The sequence below is a fragment of the Lycorma delicatula genome, chromosome 5 (assembly GCF_047948215.1).
Source record: "Lycorma delicatula isolate Av1 chromosome 5, ASM4794821v1, whole genome shotgun sequence".
NCBI classification, from domain to species: domain Eukaryota; kingdom Metazoa; phylum Arthropoda; class Insecta; order Hemiptera; family Fulgoridae; genus Lycorma; species Lycorma delicatula.
The window spans coordinates 102,654,978-102,672,164 of record NC_134459.1 but is presented as its reverse complement, the minus strand read 5'-3'; the positions used below and the strand labels follow the sequence as shown (position 1 = coordinate 102,672,164).

Below are 17,187 nucleotides of genomic sequence, written 5' to 3'. Positions count from 1 at the left end.
TTAACATTTGTTTGTATTTAAATAATTAATACGCACTTTGATAACATCTGTTTTTTATCTTTTAATCTGTTTTTATATTTATAATTTATCCTATTAATATGATCTACATAATGCATTTTTATGTTCTGAAGTCAATAATATTTATTTACTACAACAGTTTTTTTGCTGTTTTGCATGCTCCTTCTCGTTACTAATGCAATGATGCATTTTCATCGCATTCTCTGAATTTATGTTATTGGCAAGGCATAGTACAATTTTAAAATAAGAGGCTGATTAAAGTTAAGAATTAAATGAATTTTTATAAAAAAATGATGTATTTAATTAATTTATTAACTCCTATAAAATGTTGTAATGCACACATAATCTGTTTTCTCTCAGTGCTTTGCAGTATTTTGATTATATGATTGACCATAGTGACAATAAATTTTTTATTCGCAATAAAAACTTGCAATTTAACTGTATATTGATTATATTTTATGATTTTTAATAAAAATCATTTTATTTAAAGTTTTATCTCAAAATACTTTCTACCCACTCTCATGTACAAACATATTTTTTTGTTTCCTTTTTTTTAATTCAAACACATTTTTGAGAATTAGATAGTTTAGAATAACAGTAGAAAAATCATTTTTAAATCTTGAGTTGAATCAAAGCCCTTTGTTGAAGACTCGTATTAAGTATTTCTAGTATGATATAATAAAATTTACAATATAATCCTCCAGACCCAATGCTCTTTTAACAAGTTCTAATGGGCCAACCACTTCATCCTATGTATAACTTAGGGTATCTTCTTGTGAAAGAGATACTTCTTCTCAAATGATAGAAGACCTTTTTTCAGGTAGCTTCTACATCTACTCAGAAATAAGATTTAAAAAGAAAGAAATATTTTTTAACTTAATTTTTTTTAGAAGTTTAGACAAATTAGTAAAATTCTACAGGAAGTAAATTCAATAAAAAAACACAATGTGTAAACTTTTACTTTATGTAATGTTTAGTCTGTATTTATGATTTTTAATTTTAATGTTTATTGAAATTTCCAAGATGCAAAAGAAAAAAAATAATAATGCAGTATTTTCAACTCAGTATCTTTTAATTACCTTTTAATATGTTTAGGTCTATTAAAGTAATAAAATAATTATTTTTTTATTCTTATGTCTTTCCATGTTTCTGATTTTCATCTTACAAAAATACATGCAGTTTCTAATGAAATAAAATAAGGAATGTTTAATTACAATAACGTAAAATGAATTCATCTAACTAAAAAACAGAAGAAACTGAGAAACACTCATTTGAATAATATCATATGAGAAAACTCGTTTGATATTTTTGATTTATATAGATTTTTTAAAAATTCCTCACCTGATTTTTAAATATACCAAACAATGATTCCACTAGAAAATTTAAATAAAAAAGGTAATATAGTTTTGCTGAAGTGAGTTCTGTTGAACATTTCCATGTTTGCAAAAAAACAGTCATTCAGTCTACTAAAAATGAAAATAGTGATAAACAGAAAAGTAATAGTATTTTACAATCACAGACTACACAATTATAGAATTTTTTTTAAAGATATATATATATATTTTTATTTTTTTTAGTCTTTTTATTCATTAACCTATTTGAAATTTCTAAATTGTTATTGTCAAGAAACGGTAATTCCCCAGCACATTACTTTATATTATAGGGGTTTACTTATTATATTGTTATTATGAGAGAAGAGGAGGATGTAGTCAACAATCACCTTAATGCATAGGTGGAAAAATGTCAGAAGTAAATAAGAATTTAGAAAAGCAAAATGTTGGTAGTGACAAGGAATAATCAAAATGGAAGAGCCAATCTTCAAATATAAGGAGAAACAGCTGACATTGTTATTTAAGTAAAAAAACTTACCCGAGGATTGAGAGCGGAGTAGGAAAATTAATTACAAAGCTGCAATTGTAGGAATGATTGTGTGAACATTTTTATTTAATAAGGGGGCAAGAAAATGTTACTGACCTGTAAAGAGACAATATTCTCCAGTTAGTAAATCCATTTCTAACTTACTGTTCAGAGTATTGGATGATTACAAGACGTCTTGGATGCTGTACTAAGAGAAATGGTAGGATGTATGCACTAAAGGAGAAATTAAACAGGAAAAATCAGAATGGTTTCTGCACTTATAAAATGGAAGAATAGAAAAATAAATCTTAGTTTAAATGTAACTGGAAGAAAATCTAGAGGGAGACTAAGTAAAATATGGATAGATTGTGTGAAGGAAGACTTGTACATGAGAAAATGAGAACTTCCAAGGAGAAATAATAGAGAGAGTTAAATAGAGGTCTGTCTACAGCTCAATAAGAATTGGGTAAAGGGTAAGGATGAAGAATGTAATATAACATCTATCTGTCTACTTACCATGTTAGTTTGATAATGTTATATAACAAAACCATTTTTTATTATTAGTTATAATATACCTGATTTCCATACATTAAATATGCTATTTATTATTTTTAATTCATAATTAAATATTTATTATTTTTAACTGTAATATTCTTATAAGAGTAATCTATTAACGTAAACTTTTTTATACTTTTTACATTTTATCATGTAAAAAATATGATATGTTTGTTATATATGTATGATTATGATTTATATGAATATATGATTTATATATATAATAATATTTAATTATAATTATTATTTTAATCAAAAATAAATACTGTATATTGGGGATATATGTGATTATACTTTTATAAAATAATATACTTTTTATGTGTTATGACCCATTACTTTCTTAATATCAAGAAATGAAGGTTAAGATGGTTACAAATATATAATATAGTTAATTTCTTGGAGGAGTTAAAATTGGTTTTGTTCATACAGTTGCTCTCTTATTTACAAAATATGATTTAGGGTGTTCTTAATTAGAATGTATAGATATATAACTTGGCATGACGTTTTTAATGATTCATGTGATATTTCAGAAGTATTCAGATATGTGCAGCTTTTTAACGACAAATATGGTAGCCTGAATAGTGTACATTAAAATAAATCTCAGTAATATAACTGGTTTTAATATTCTGTTTGGTTATTATTCATAGCAAATAATGTTATTTATAAAGCATTCAACTGAGATAAAATCATAAGTAAATAATAAATTAAAATATTGACATAATATACTAAAATATTACTTACAAACTCATTTATGCTAACTCATTTATCTTTACCTTTACATATAAGTAAATAAATAGAAGTTTTTGTTTTATGTAATACTGTAAATTACTGATAAATATTAAAATTCATCAGATTTATAATCTACCTATCATTATAATATAAAGAAATTTTGATTCTCTGTCAGTATAGTGTTACTAAATGTTTTTTATCACTTATTAAAAATTTGCCTTTGAATCACTCAACATGGGAAAACTAAATATCAAGTCAGGTAGTATAAAAATAGTTTTGAAGGCAGCTAGATCCACATTGTTTTATCTTCAGCAACATGATTTATCAGATTATGACATAATGACCCCCATCAACTACAAGAACAGCAGAAAGCACAATCAAAATGAAAAGATCAGTATTTTAATAAGATATTTTTCTTTAAAAAAATACAAAATTTTCCTTTACTATATTATAGTATTGTAGTTTTCATCAGATTTTATTACGATGAAGTTACTCTTTTATTTGATTTTATTTCAATAACTTAAAACTTATCAAGTTAATACATAATTGGTTTTTTTATTAATAAAATATCTCATTTATATGTCTTTTTAATTAAAAAAATAATACTAATATCATACTAGACTTTGTGTTAATCACAAGGTTCTATACTGTTTTCATATATTTAATCACTCTTTTCTTCCTCATTTAAATACATGACTGCTAGTCAACCAAAACTAACTAAACACATGTTAGTTTTTTTTTTTTGTATTTAAATTAAAGGTTACTCTTTTAACAAAATGATGATTAAAATTAAATAAAAAACTGTGTTAGTACGTCAGAAAAAGATATATTTCTTATACATTACAAAAAAGAAAATGCTCAAAAACTTTTTGAAAAAATTCAATTTAAATTTTAAAAAAAACAATCTTTGTTTGTAGACAATGAGAAAGTATTTATAAGAAAACAAAATAAATATTAATTATAAAATAGTAGTTCTGAAAATGTTTTTAAAATAGTAGTAAAAAATAAAATTAATTATTTTCATTTTAGGCAGCCTCAATCAATCAAAACCATTAATTTAACTTAAAAAACTGAATCTTTGAAACCTTCAGTTTAGACTAACCATTGAAGTTTATTTGGTGACAATCTTTTTCTAAGATTAAATTTCTTCTTTTTTTTTGACTGGGATTGCGTAAAATGACAATTTTTTATTTTCTGATATCGTTCTAAAAATATTGTTGTAAATGTTAATTTACACATATTAATTTGTCAATTTTTTTTTTTGGTGGTTTTATTTATTTATTTTTGTACATTCTCTATTACCTCAGTGTCCTCTGTTATATTTTTTTAACAGTCAAAATACCAATTTTAGGTAGATTTCATAAGAAAACTACCTATTGTAATGGGTACCATGATTCGACATCGGGAAAATTTCGAAATATCTTCGCGTTTCACATTTCCCAGGACCCAAACCACTATCAGCTCAAAAATGTATATATTTATTTCACTTTCTTGTGGACACAAATATTCCTTGTGGACAAATTTTTCCCTAAAAAAACTCGACTCAAAATCTCGGTCGAGTTCGTTAACGGCCAAAATCGGGCAATTGGGGTGGATATGTAGTGGCTGTTTTAAAAAATATATCGCTATAACCTTTATATAAAAAAAAATATTGAATTCGTTTAAAGTTTCTACGATTCTTTGGATAAAAGCCTAAAATATATGTAAGTAAAGTTTTTTGATATCGCCAATCATTGGCTTAGGGGGTGGAAAAACTGGCATTTTGAAGACAAAAAAAAATGATGTCTTCCTTAATAGGCACAGTATCATTTAAAGTGGTCAATAGTCCTCTAAAAATTACCTAAAATTTTTGTCTGAAGCAACTTTTGATATGACCAACCCTTACGAAAAGGGATGACCAAAACCAAAAACAAAAACAGAAAAAACAAAATATCGCTACAACTTTCTTATTAAGTAAAATATCGAATTCAATTAAAGTTCTTACTGTTCTTTGGATAAGGACCTAAAACTTATCTAAGTAGCTTTTTGATATTACCAACCATTGGCCCAGGGGGTAGAAAAAATAGGTTTTGAAGACAAAAAAAATCTCCCCCCTTTAATAAGCACAGTATCTAATCGCTATCGGGTCGTTAGTCTTCTAAACATTACCTAAAACGTTTGTCTGAAACAATTTTTGATATGATCAACCCTTACTGCAAGGAATGACCAATATTTTGCTGGAATTGTAAAAAGATGGGGGCTTGTTGTATGCTAAACATGTGAAACTTCTTTCACATGCAATCATTGTTGTGTTGAGTAAATGTGAATTTTTTCTTAACTTTAAGGTGACATTTTTTATCCCCTCCTTAGCACCGGTGACATCTTCTTTTTTTTACCTTTTTTTTCAATTTAATTATTTTGAATTATTAATAATTATTAACCTCTGATTGTGAAAAAAGTTTTACAATAAATAATAATTCAATAAAAAGAAAAATCAGAAGTTTTAGTGAAATAAAATTTTATGTACTTTTCATTTAAAAAAAAAAAAAGGAAATGAAGTCAGATTCAAACCAATGTACCTTCCCCTTCTAAGATATTTCATTAATTAAAATCTTATTTGGCTATAACTTTGGAACCAATGTAAATAAATACCACTTATGATCAATCGTTGAAAAGCTCTCGATGAGGGCTAATTACTGCAGTTAATAAAACGTACAGAATCCAAATATTTTTGATTTTGGGGTTTTTTGGAATTTTTTGGTCTAGTCTTTTGAAGTCAAAAGTAGAGGTGCACAATTAGATGTTACAACAGTCGGAAATCCAAAATTTCAATATTCTATGCCTGATCGTTTTTGAGTTATGCCAGATACATACGCATATACGTACAGATGTAACGCCGAAATTAGTCAAAATGGATGGTAAATGGAAATTTCCGCTGAAATCTGAAAACCGAAATTTTTTGCGATCACAATACTTCCTAGGATGTAAAAATCGAGATTTTTAAATAACAGTTAATTATTTTTATTGGTAACTGGTCCCTGATTATTGAATTCACTGATATAACAATTCGATTTCGCAGATCTTGAAGAGTAGCAGGCTTAATTGGTAAACCCACCGGGTTGGTCTAGTGGTTAACTCGTCATGCAAATCAGCTGATTTCGAAGTCGAGAGTTCTAAGGTTCAAATCCTAGCAAAGGCAAGAATAACTTTTTTTCGGATTTGAATACTAGATAGTGGATATCAGTGTTCTTTGGTGGTTGGGATTCAATTAACTACACATCTCAGGAATGGTTGACCTGAGACTGTACAAGACTACACTTCATTTACATTCATACATATCATCCTAATTCATCCTCTGAAATAATACCTTACGATAGTTCCGGAGGCTAAACAGAAGAAAAAGATAATAACCCTGAAGTAAAAGGTTACATATATATATTTGTTGTTTATATTCTAACTTCGACATATTATAGAATAGAATTATAAACGAGTGTTCCGGTCTAAAGTAATAAAAAATATTATTACATTTGCTGTTTAAAAATGAAATTATCTATTAAAACATTAAAGAGATAAAACATTTCTTTTAATAGAACGTAATAATATTAAAAATGCCTATCTTATAAAAACAAAATTTATAAAAAAATACGAATAATACACGTGTAATGTCACGCTTATAATAAATTATAATATGAAAAACAAGTTTAAATTTAATATTATATTATATTATAATACAATGCAAATAGGATGGGGCAGCTTGCACGTTAATAACAATGGATCGACTTATATTTAATAACTTGAAAATAATGACGTGATATTTAATAAAAAATATCCTATGTTTAATATAAACAAGGTCATGGTTTTAGATGTAATTATATTTAAAGTCAGTAAAAGATCCTTAATAATTAAAAATAATTTTTTTTTTTTTTTTTTTTTATGTAAAATATCTATTTTTCAAACCGAATGAATTATCCAGATTTAAGAGGTTGTAAATGGGTAAAACCCCCCCAAATTACAAAATAGTTTATTTCATCATATTTTTGCACAATTAAATGTTTTAGGTAGATTTCATAAGAAAGCTACAATAGGTATTGTAATGGGTACCATGATTCGACTTCCGGAAAATTTCGACATATCTTCGCGTTTCACAACCGCAGACCCCAAAACTACTGTCAATTCTAAAGTTTATATATATATATATATATATATATATATATATATAGGTGATTCAAAGAAACGGGAAATTTTGAAAGTTGTGTTGGTAGCCGTGGGCGATTGATACTACTTGATAAGTGGCGCCAGCCTCTCTAACCTAACCTGCCATTTAGTTGTCATGGATCCTTGGAGTAGTACGCAACGTGCATTTGATATCAAAGCGTTTTACAAAAACAATGACAGTGTGGAGGGAGCGCGTAGAGAATTTCGCCGTCATTTTAATCTGGGACGGCACGACCGTGTTCCATCAGCACATGCAATTAAAACATGGATATCTAATTTTGAGGAAACTGGTTCGGAAATGAAAAAGAAACCTCCAGGCCGTGAGCGAAGCGTCAGTACACCACAGAATGTCCAAGCTTTACAAGATGTGTCACACCAAGTCCACATCGGTCAATCCGTCGTCTCTCAGCATCTTTACAATTGCATAGTTCAAGTGTTCGAAGAATGTTAGTGAAGGACTTGCAATACAATCCATACAAGTTGCAGATCGTCCAGGAACTGAAACCGAACGATGCAGTTGTGCGAGCACAATTCTGTAATGTAATGCTTCAGAAGATAAATGATAACGAAGTGTTTGTTCATGAACTGTGGATGTCAGACGAAGCGCATTTCCACCTCAGTGGATTTGTTAACAAGCAAAATTTCAGATACTGGGCACAAGAAAATCCTACGCAGCTACACCAGCGACCGTTGCACAGACAGAAAGTGACCGTGTGGTGTGCTATGTCATCTTACGGTGTTATAGGCCCTTATTTTTTTGAGGATGACAACGGCCTTGCAATTACAGTGACGTCGGCTCGTCACGTAGCCATGCTTGAAACCTTTGTTGTGGAACAACAAAAGAGATTTCCACCAATTCTTAACACAGCCCGGTTTCAACAAGACGGAACAACGTCACTTACTGCACGAATATCGATGGCAGCTGTACGCCGATTGTTTGGACAACGTGTCATTTTACGAAATAGTGACATTAGATGGCCTCCCAGATCGCAAAGTGTTCCACAGTAGACCTGCTACAACGGAAGAACTGAAGGCAAAGTTCCGAGAAGCAAGTGCGGAAATTCCAGTTGAGATGTTACGTCAAACCATTAACAATTTAACGAAGAGACTTCCTGAGTGTTTACGTAGAAGAGGAGGTCACCTGGAAGATGTCATCTTTAAAAGATAAACTAAAATGTATGTATCCTAAAATGGCAACATTTGTACAATTACATGAAATAAAATTAATTTTCTAAAGAAAATTTTGATTAACGTTATTTAATTTTTAAAATTTCCCGTTTCTTTGAATCACCTGTATATATCACTTTCTTGTGGACACGATAACTTCCGTAATTTTGCGCCAATTACTTTCGCATTCATACATAAAATATAACGACCCAAAATCTCGGTCGAGTTCATTAATTGGAAAAATTTGACCATGGGGTGGAAATGGTGGAGGGGGGCTTTTTCGAAAAAACAAAATACCGCTATAGCTTTCTTGTCAAGTAAAATATAATATATAATTCTTCGGATAAGGGCCTAAAACTTATTTCAGTAAAGTTTTTGATATCACCAACCACTGGATCTGAGGTGGAAAAAAATGGGGTTTTGAAGACAAAAAACATCACACCTCCCTTAATAGGCACAGTATCAAATCGGTTTAAAGTGGATGTTAGTGCTCTAAATATTACCTAAAACTTTTCGCTGAAACGATTTTTGATGTGACCAAACCTTACGGCAAGAAATGACCAAAGTTTTGGCTGGAATTGTAAGAAGATGGGCTTGTTGTATGCTGAACATGTGAAATTTTTTTTCACATGCAACCATTGTCAAGAAAAAAATTTGAAGTTTTTCTTAATTTTAAGGTGGAAATTTTTTTTATTTCCTACTTAGCACTGGTGAAATCTACCTCCACCTTCCAGCGTGCCGAAAGGGATTTTTTTTTAAATTTATAAATAACATTTTTCAGCATTTTCTTGTTTTTTAAAACAATATCTGCTTTAGCCTGCTACTGATTATAAAATGATCATGTTTCCAAAATGATCATGTTGTGCAACTTTCCTAGTATTTTAATTATATTAGCTAACTCTTGGCAAATGTTAAACTATTAAATCTGAAAACTAGTTTAACATTATGACTAGGTTACAACATATGTTTATCTAATCTGTGCTCCAAACCAAGTTTCAGTTATCTAAATCTTTTAAAAATTTGTTAATAACCAACTTTAATAATAAAAATAATATGGAAAATAGTTTTATTCTAAACTATATTTTTAAACTTTTTTATACCTAAAAAAATGAAAAAGAAAAAAATACATTCTCATTCATTTATATATTTATATATATATCTTTTTTTGTGGTTAAATAAGTTGGATATTCTATTCAATTAATTTATAATGACATCTAAGTACAGCATTAAATATCTTCATGTCATATTTCAATACCAAAATTTATATAATACAGTATAATTTATTTGCTTCTAAAAATAACGTACACTGTAGCAGAGATGCTGATGATTTATTTAAGAAACCTGATGTGACAATTTTCTGTTTGATCAGCTGATAAGTACATCATATATTTTTTGCTCCCTAATAAGTTTCTTATTCTTTCATTTTTTCTTTCTTATTAAAGTAAATTTTCCTTATAATCCCATTACTTTTCAAGACAAATATATGTATATCTGTTTTGTACATCATACCAATGCCTATGTGATGATTTTTATTACAACTTCCCCTAATTTTTTTTATACCATTTGAACAACTCTTTTCTTCATTCATTGATCCAATCTTTCATCTACTAAAGCATATTGTAAGCTGCCATTAACTACTAGTTTGACAGATTAGTATATTGTTTAATAAACTTTTTTTCAGGATTTGTTCAATTAAAGATAAAGATATTTGAGAGTCATTCAATAATTAAAGACAAAATAATTACCAAAACCAGTTATTATTATTATTTAATAGAAAATAATTAATTACCTTGAGAAATAATAATAATAAACAACCTAAATGAAAAACCTCAATTCAAAAAAAAACAAACAAACTAACTAAAGCACAAAAATTAATCTGGAACATCCGCAGTAAAAAAATTCAACATAAACGCAAAAATAAGACACTGCAACACTGTTTTAAAACCAGAAGCCACTTATACAGAAGAAACACTCTTCCACCTGAATGAACAATCAAAGACCAATAGACTTCAAAAAATTGAAAGAATTGGAAGAACTTGCATCAACCAAAAGTACCAGAAAGACAGGCAATGATGGATCGTACCCACGAAAGTCTTGTATAAAAAGTTGTTGTATAAAAACTTATACCAATAATGTGTTATTTTTTAACATTCATTTACCTGTTAAGCTATGTATTATTTCATCAACAAGCTTCTATAACCTGGGAGTAGATTTTTCAACCAATTTTTCAGTTAGATGTTCATATTTAACAATGAAGTGGCCATATTTTAATATTTTAGCTATTTATAAATATTTCTTAATTTCACATATGATTCTCCACTTTGTTTTGAGATACATTATTTTGCATCTGATATTTAAACTTATATTGTCAGATATTGACATGCTAAGACTATTAAAATGTAGGTGTTATTTGGCCTTACAAGTTGCACATTTATTCTGTTCATCACAGGGATTGGCTGAATACTGTATACATTATTATTTTCAAAGAAACTATCTCTGATTAGTACCACTTGTATCTGAATGCTTTACACAGTCACCACCATTAGAAAGATTGAACAATTAATATAAAGTAACTAATTAATGCAACCCTTCCATCAAGAAAAAACCCATTATGTACAATTTATACACTGTCTTCATTTAGTAGAGGGTAGCCAATTAACATGAATTACAAAATGAACGTAACATTTGTATGATAATCACCTTCATTCCCTGGATCATCCTACATTGGCATATCAACATTGTTATGAAGATCTTATTGAAACTTTCAAGATGGACAAAATTCAATTTCACTTCTACTGTTTATAAGAAATTTTTTGCCAGTAGGACTCATGGTCACACGTTTGAGCTTATTAAAGAAAGATTTAATACAACTATAAAGCAGCATTTCCTGTCTATAAAGGTGGTTAATCTTTGTAAACTACTGCTTGAAGACATTGTTAGTGTTTCATCTGTTGGTGTTTTAAAAGTCAATTGGATAAAATATTGCAGGAATTGACGTTCCATAATGTGACTGTATTGCCTTTTGAATTCTCATTAGCATGTTAACTTAATTCTGTCTTTTTTATTCTTTGTTTAATACTGTACTGTATTCCCTTTTTTTTATGTTTGTTGGCCTAAGGCTAACAAGAATAATGCCTAACTGTATAATAATAATAAAATCAATAAAAACATTTTGTATTTAACAACTGACTAGGCTTCAAATACATTTGTTCCTTTTGTTTTATATCGTATGTGTACAAGGTTTTGAGTTGTAGAAGAAGCAGTCATGTCATCGACCCTAACATTTTTAAGGATTTTAGTTCTAAAATGTTAACAATAAATTGATTTTAAAATTAGCTAATGATATGATTATACAGATTTTATCATTTTGTAATTATCTCTTGAAGTCAAATCACATTAATATTTTTCCTTTTTTCTATTTCAATACATGCATATATATTGATACAATATTAATGACTAAAATTAGGGGAATGAATTTAATAATAAAAAAATTCCAGACACATATTAGGGATTGAACTCAAGGCCAAACAACTTAGAAACCACCTAACCTGTAAGATATTCAGCTCCTTCTTATTTTTATAGTGCAGGTTCTTATCCATATCTAGGTCACTGTATGAATTAAGTGCGGTTTAATTCACTCTTAAGTGTGTGTTTATTACATACAAGATTACACACATATTTCAATGAATGGTGGGATGCATCCCGATATTAAAAATATTGGAATATTATTCTATTTTTCCTTTGAAGTAATGATAACAAGCATGTTGGTAACTGAATATGTCAGTAACAAGAATATTTATGATAAAATTAAAAGTAACTTTTACAACTTTGATTTCAATATGAATCTGGAGTTTGTGCAACATATTAGATAATTTCTGATTAGTCAAAATGTTAATTTCCATCTTAGCATTTATTCTTAAAATATCAATATGTTTTTAATAGAAGTAAATTAAAACTACATTTTCATTCTGTTTCATAAACACAAACAGAATTATTATATTAAATTATTTTTATTTTATAATTATCACAGCTAAAAATAGTATTTTCTTACATATTTTAGGTTTTGCTTCAAAATATTTAAAAAGATTATGATATAAATTAATATAAAATTATCATGATAAAGAAGTAATATTACACTTATTAACACAATAGATAATAAAAAATTTCACAAATATTGTAATAAAAGATAGATAAAAAATTACACAGAATTATTAACAAGATAGATAAATAATATGCCATCTTAATTGTCTATTATCTAAATATTGGTATAATGGTGTATTATCCCCTCCATTTTATTTTATCTAAAGTGATATATTCTTTTGATTTTTCACTTACCTTGAAAATATAGACGTTTCTTAAAATCAAATCATGATCATTTTTAAAATAAAACCAGATTTGGAATCTATTTGTATTTCTTTCTTTCAGTATTTATACAACTACATATACTATTAGTCCACTTGAATTATTTTTTTCTTTTTATTTTATTTAACAACAAACATTTAAATAAATGGGTTTTTGTTTACATTTTTATTTTTTTAATAAATAAGATGTCTTCAGTTACGCTAACCTGTTATAATAATTAGCTTTTAACAAGATTATTATATCCAAGGACAAAATAATAAGAAAAGGAATACTGGTTTATCGTTAGGCTGTTGCTTTAAGTTAATAATTTCATTTCTAAGAAAAGACAATCTCAAAATAATTATACTTATTTTTAATACACAAATTTTTTTCTATTTAAATACTTCTTTCAAATTTAACAAATAAGATTATGATATGAACACCTGTAATTTAATATAAAATATCTTTGTCTATTTTGTTTTTACAGCTACATGTTTCCTGAATAAAATAACACACTTTTATTTAGATTTTCAAATAATTTCTTTTCAACAAAATTAATAAGTACAACATTAACACGTGTATTTTTAATACTGCATTACTACAAAATAAATTAGCATTAGAAACTTGCATTTAAGACATTTACATGAGAGAAAATTTTTCAATCTTTCTTAGACTACATACAATGAAAGACTTACTGCAGGTTTTATTATTAAAGCTTGTCTAAAGTTTCGTTTTAATAAAAGATTAATTGTATTTGTTTGAATCTGTTGCAAAATTCATAAATGATTGTAAACTTCTATACTACTTATTAAATCAGTTACAGCACAAATAATGTAATTTATTATTAGTCAATGTTATATATATATATATATATATATATGTGTGACAAAGGGGAAAAAATCTTTTGTTTGTTCATATAATTAACAGCACATCAGATTATTTTTAATTTAATTTTGATCAATTTAAGTAGAATTATTTTTTTTTATTTATCTTTAATTAGAATTAATTTACAATAATTATGACCAAACTAAAAGTAAACCAACAACAATAAGAAAACAACAATGAGAAATAATGGATTCTCTATATAAATGTTGATATTTTAAAATCTAAAACGTAATTTAATAATCAGAAAGTTGATTTATTCATCAGAGCTAGAAGATAAAAAGTGAAGTTTTATAATCTTTCTACAATTAAAAAAAATGTTAAATTTATTTTATAGTACTTATGATACAATAATGTATTTTTTAAATAAAATAAAAAGAATTAATAATTAAAACATCTATTTTTATTCAGTATATAACTATTACTGGTAGTATTTAAAATTAATAAACTTTTTTTTTCAATTAATATCTTCTTAAAAGTTAATACATTAGTTAAACTACTGTTAAGGATTGTCTTTCAGTCTTTGATATTTAAATAATTAAGAGAAAACATTTTTTCACCCCACAGCTTTTATTTTGTATCAACAGAGGCAAACTCATTTGTGTGATGCATTTTAAGTCATCTCTCATACAATTTAATAGTACTTGTGTCCCACACTCAAGTAATGAAAGTATTAAGAACGAAAAAAATATTATTCTATAATATGCAGCCAATGAGTTGCTTTTTTTGTGACTTACTAATTTGACTATATAGTTTTCTTATCAGGTCTAGTCACTTTGCTTGATTGTATAGTGCATATATTTAAAATAGATAATTATAATACCTTTGTTTTCCTACTAGACACGAAAAATATAGCTCTGTGCTTAGTTCATTATTTATTATTATTATTGATATTGAAAAACTGCAACTTTTTAGCTGAAATATAAATTTCATTCAAAACTAACTGTCGGAAATACAGTTGACACAAAAAACAGGAACTTTTGAAAAATGCAACAAACTAATTTATTAACAGAAACCTATTACAATTAAAAAATATATATAAAAATGTGAAATATCAAATTATCAAAATACCTAAAATCAGTTTTTTGAAAATTACATCACTTCCTTCGCTACATATGCACTCTGCCAATCTCCCATTACTCACTGAAACATCTAAGTGGGATTTCATCTTGAATTGCTTGTTTCAATTCACCCATTGTCTTTGACCGATTATTATAAACCACACACACTCTTAAGGTAGCCCCACAAGAAAAATCACAAACTGATAAATCTGGTGATCTTGGGGGCCAGGGAATGTCACCGAATCATGAGATGAGATGGTTACTAAATAATTCTCGCACAGCAGTCATTGATTTATTTGCAGTGTGCGACGTTGCACAATCCTGTTGAAACCAGGTGTTACAAAAGATTGCAGCATGTGAACATACCGATCCGAAGAGATAGTCGTCGTGATCCGCTACACATTTTCGAAAAAGTATGGTCCGATGACCCCGTGTGATGAAACTGCACACTATACCTTGCTGCTTTGTAAAGGGGGTTCAGAACTTCATTGGGGTTGCTGTCTGCTCAGTAATAGTTCCGCTTGTTCACGTAACTTGTGAGATGGAAATATACCTCATCTTACATCCACAGTTTTTGTAGAAATTCGTTGTCCTTCTTAATGTTTGCCATAATTTTTTGACAGAAATCAATGAGGAACTGGTGATCGTTCAGTTATTGCACGATCTCTTACTTGAAAGGATGAAATTTTAAGTCGAAATGAAAAATTCGACGAACACTTTCTCCGGACAACCCGACCACACCTCCTTGTTTACGAATTGAACGCCGTAGGCTTTGCACGACTGAAAGGCGTACAGCTTCAATGTTGTGTGGGGAACGAACACTTTTTGGTCATCCTGTCGGGTTTTTTTTTCAGAGCCGATCCAGTCTGTTCAGAGTTTTTAATCCACGTTTTTATCGCATATTTTGATGGAACACGTTCTAAATTTTAATGCCATCTTTGTGCACCTTTTAAACTATCGTTGGTTTTTTAAAACATTTTTATGGCGAAAGCACGCTGTTGATCATTCCACTGTTCCATGATGACCTGAGTGGCAAGGTTTCCACTGTAAAAAGCAGTGCTGCCAACTGTACATGGCTGCTACTACGCATTTCAAAAGTTCCCGTTTTTTTTTTTTTGCGTCACCTTGTATGTTTTATATGCACGTACCATCCAAAAACAGAATATAATTACATACGAATAAATAATTTATCACCAACATAAGAAACAATCATTAAAACTTAAAAAATACTTAAGTTTCTTTTCAGGAAAGTAATTGCACTAGGTGGACTCAGTGTACATATATATTGAGTGTTTTATAGCATACCTTTAATTGCAGTTGCCGCTTTCCAAAAATAAGGAATTACATACTTATCAGTACAATCATTATAAAAGGTTTAATTCGATTTACATAGAGAATCTTTAATTAATCTTCCAAAACCTCTATCAAAAAAAAAAAAATTGAGTTATATGCCAGATTGACCTATACGTTAAGACTTGATATATATTTACTACGTCAACTATATCTAGTCTTCAAACCGAGAGTTGTTTTTCTCCCTTGCATTTTACGAGAGATGAGAAAAGATAGACAGTATCCAGTCTGTTTTTCAATTATTTCCTTTTTAGTTCAGTCATTGAATAAGTTAAAAAGTACTGAAACAAGTCGCCGTTTACTATTAGATAACAACGACGTACTGACTCTACAAAGTACTACGTACTTTCAACGCTACGTTGTTGACCCAAATCATTCGAAATCAATCTAGGGGTCTTGAGATCAAGAATATGGAAAATGGATGAATGATAAAAAATAGCGATCCACCCTTGAAAGAACCGCAGCCTTAGACGCAAATTCCAAAGAAACCTATTCCAAAGGTCACATACAGGCAGCGGACGTCTATTCCTTCCACAACCTATCAGAAAATCAAGACATTATAGTCAGGATAGGGACAGTATACTTCTGATCAATTATTCTGCCTTTATAATTTAAGTAAAACCTTTAACAAAAATTTGATATTACTCAAGAAATTTTAAAACCATTTCATAATAGAAGAATGTTTTATGCTTAAGAATCTATTTATGTTCAAAACTGTTTTATAATCATAATATTGTTATTAAAATAAGGATAAAAGTTGAATTGTATGTTAAAGTACGTAATAAAATAATAAATTAATAATGTTTTTATTCAATACATAAGGTACAATTTATAAATAAAATTATTAGAATGAACTTAATTTTACTCTTTAATCTTTAACATCATTCTCTTATATCTTCAGTAAATTGTTCCAAAATCTGGTGATTTGTTAAAATCTGTCATATTTTATTTCAGTACCTTAAACCCAGGTAACAAGTAACCGTAATCAGATTTGAGAAACCTGTTTGTTTGTCTAACGAAAAGAAATCAACTT

The 17,187-nt window shown here is 28.2% G+C and overlaps 2 protein-coding genes across 4 annotated transcripts in view; one reads left to right on the top strand and one right to left on the bottom strand.

The window, feature by feature from the left end:
- LOC142324631 (low density lipoprotein receptor adapter protein 1-like) overlaps nt 1-2,029 on the bottom strand; it is a 68,275-nt gene extending 66,246 nt beyond the window's left edge. The window contains exon 1 of the mRNA XM_075365479.1: nt 1,993-2,029. Coding sequence (XP_075221594.1) covers nt 1,993-2,029 — 37 coding nt within the window. The remainder of the gene's footprint in view (nt 1-1,992) is intronic.
- LOC142324503 (uncharacterized) overlaps nt 1-17,187 on the top strand; it is a 985,220-nt gene that overhangs the window by 851,825 nt on the left and 116,208 nt on the right. The window lies entirely within an intron of this gene.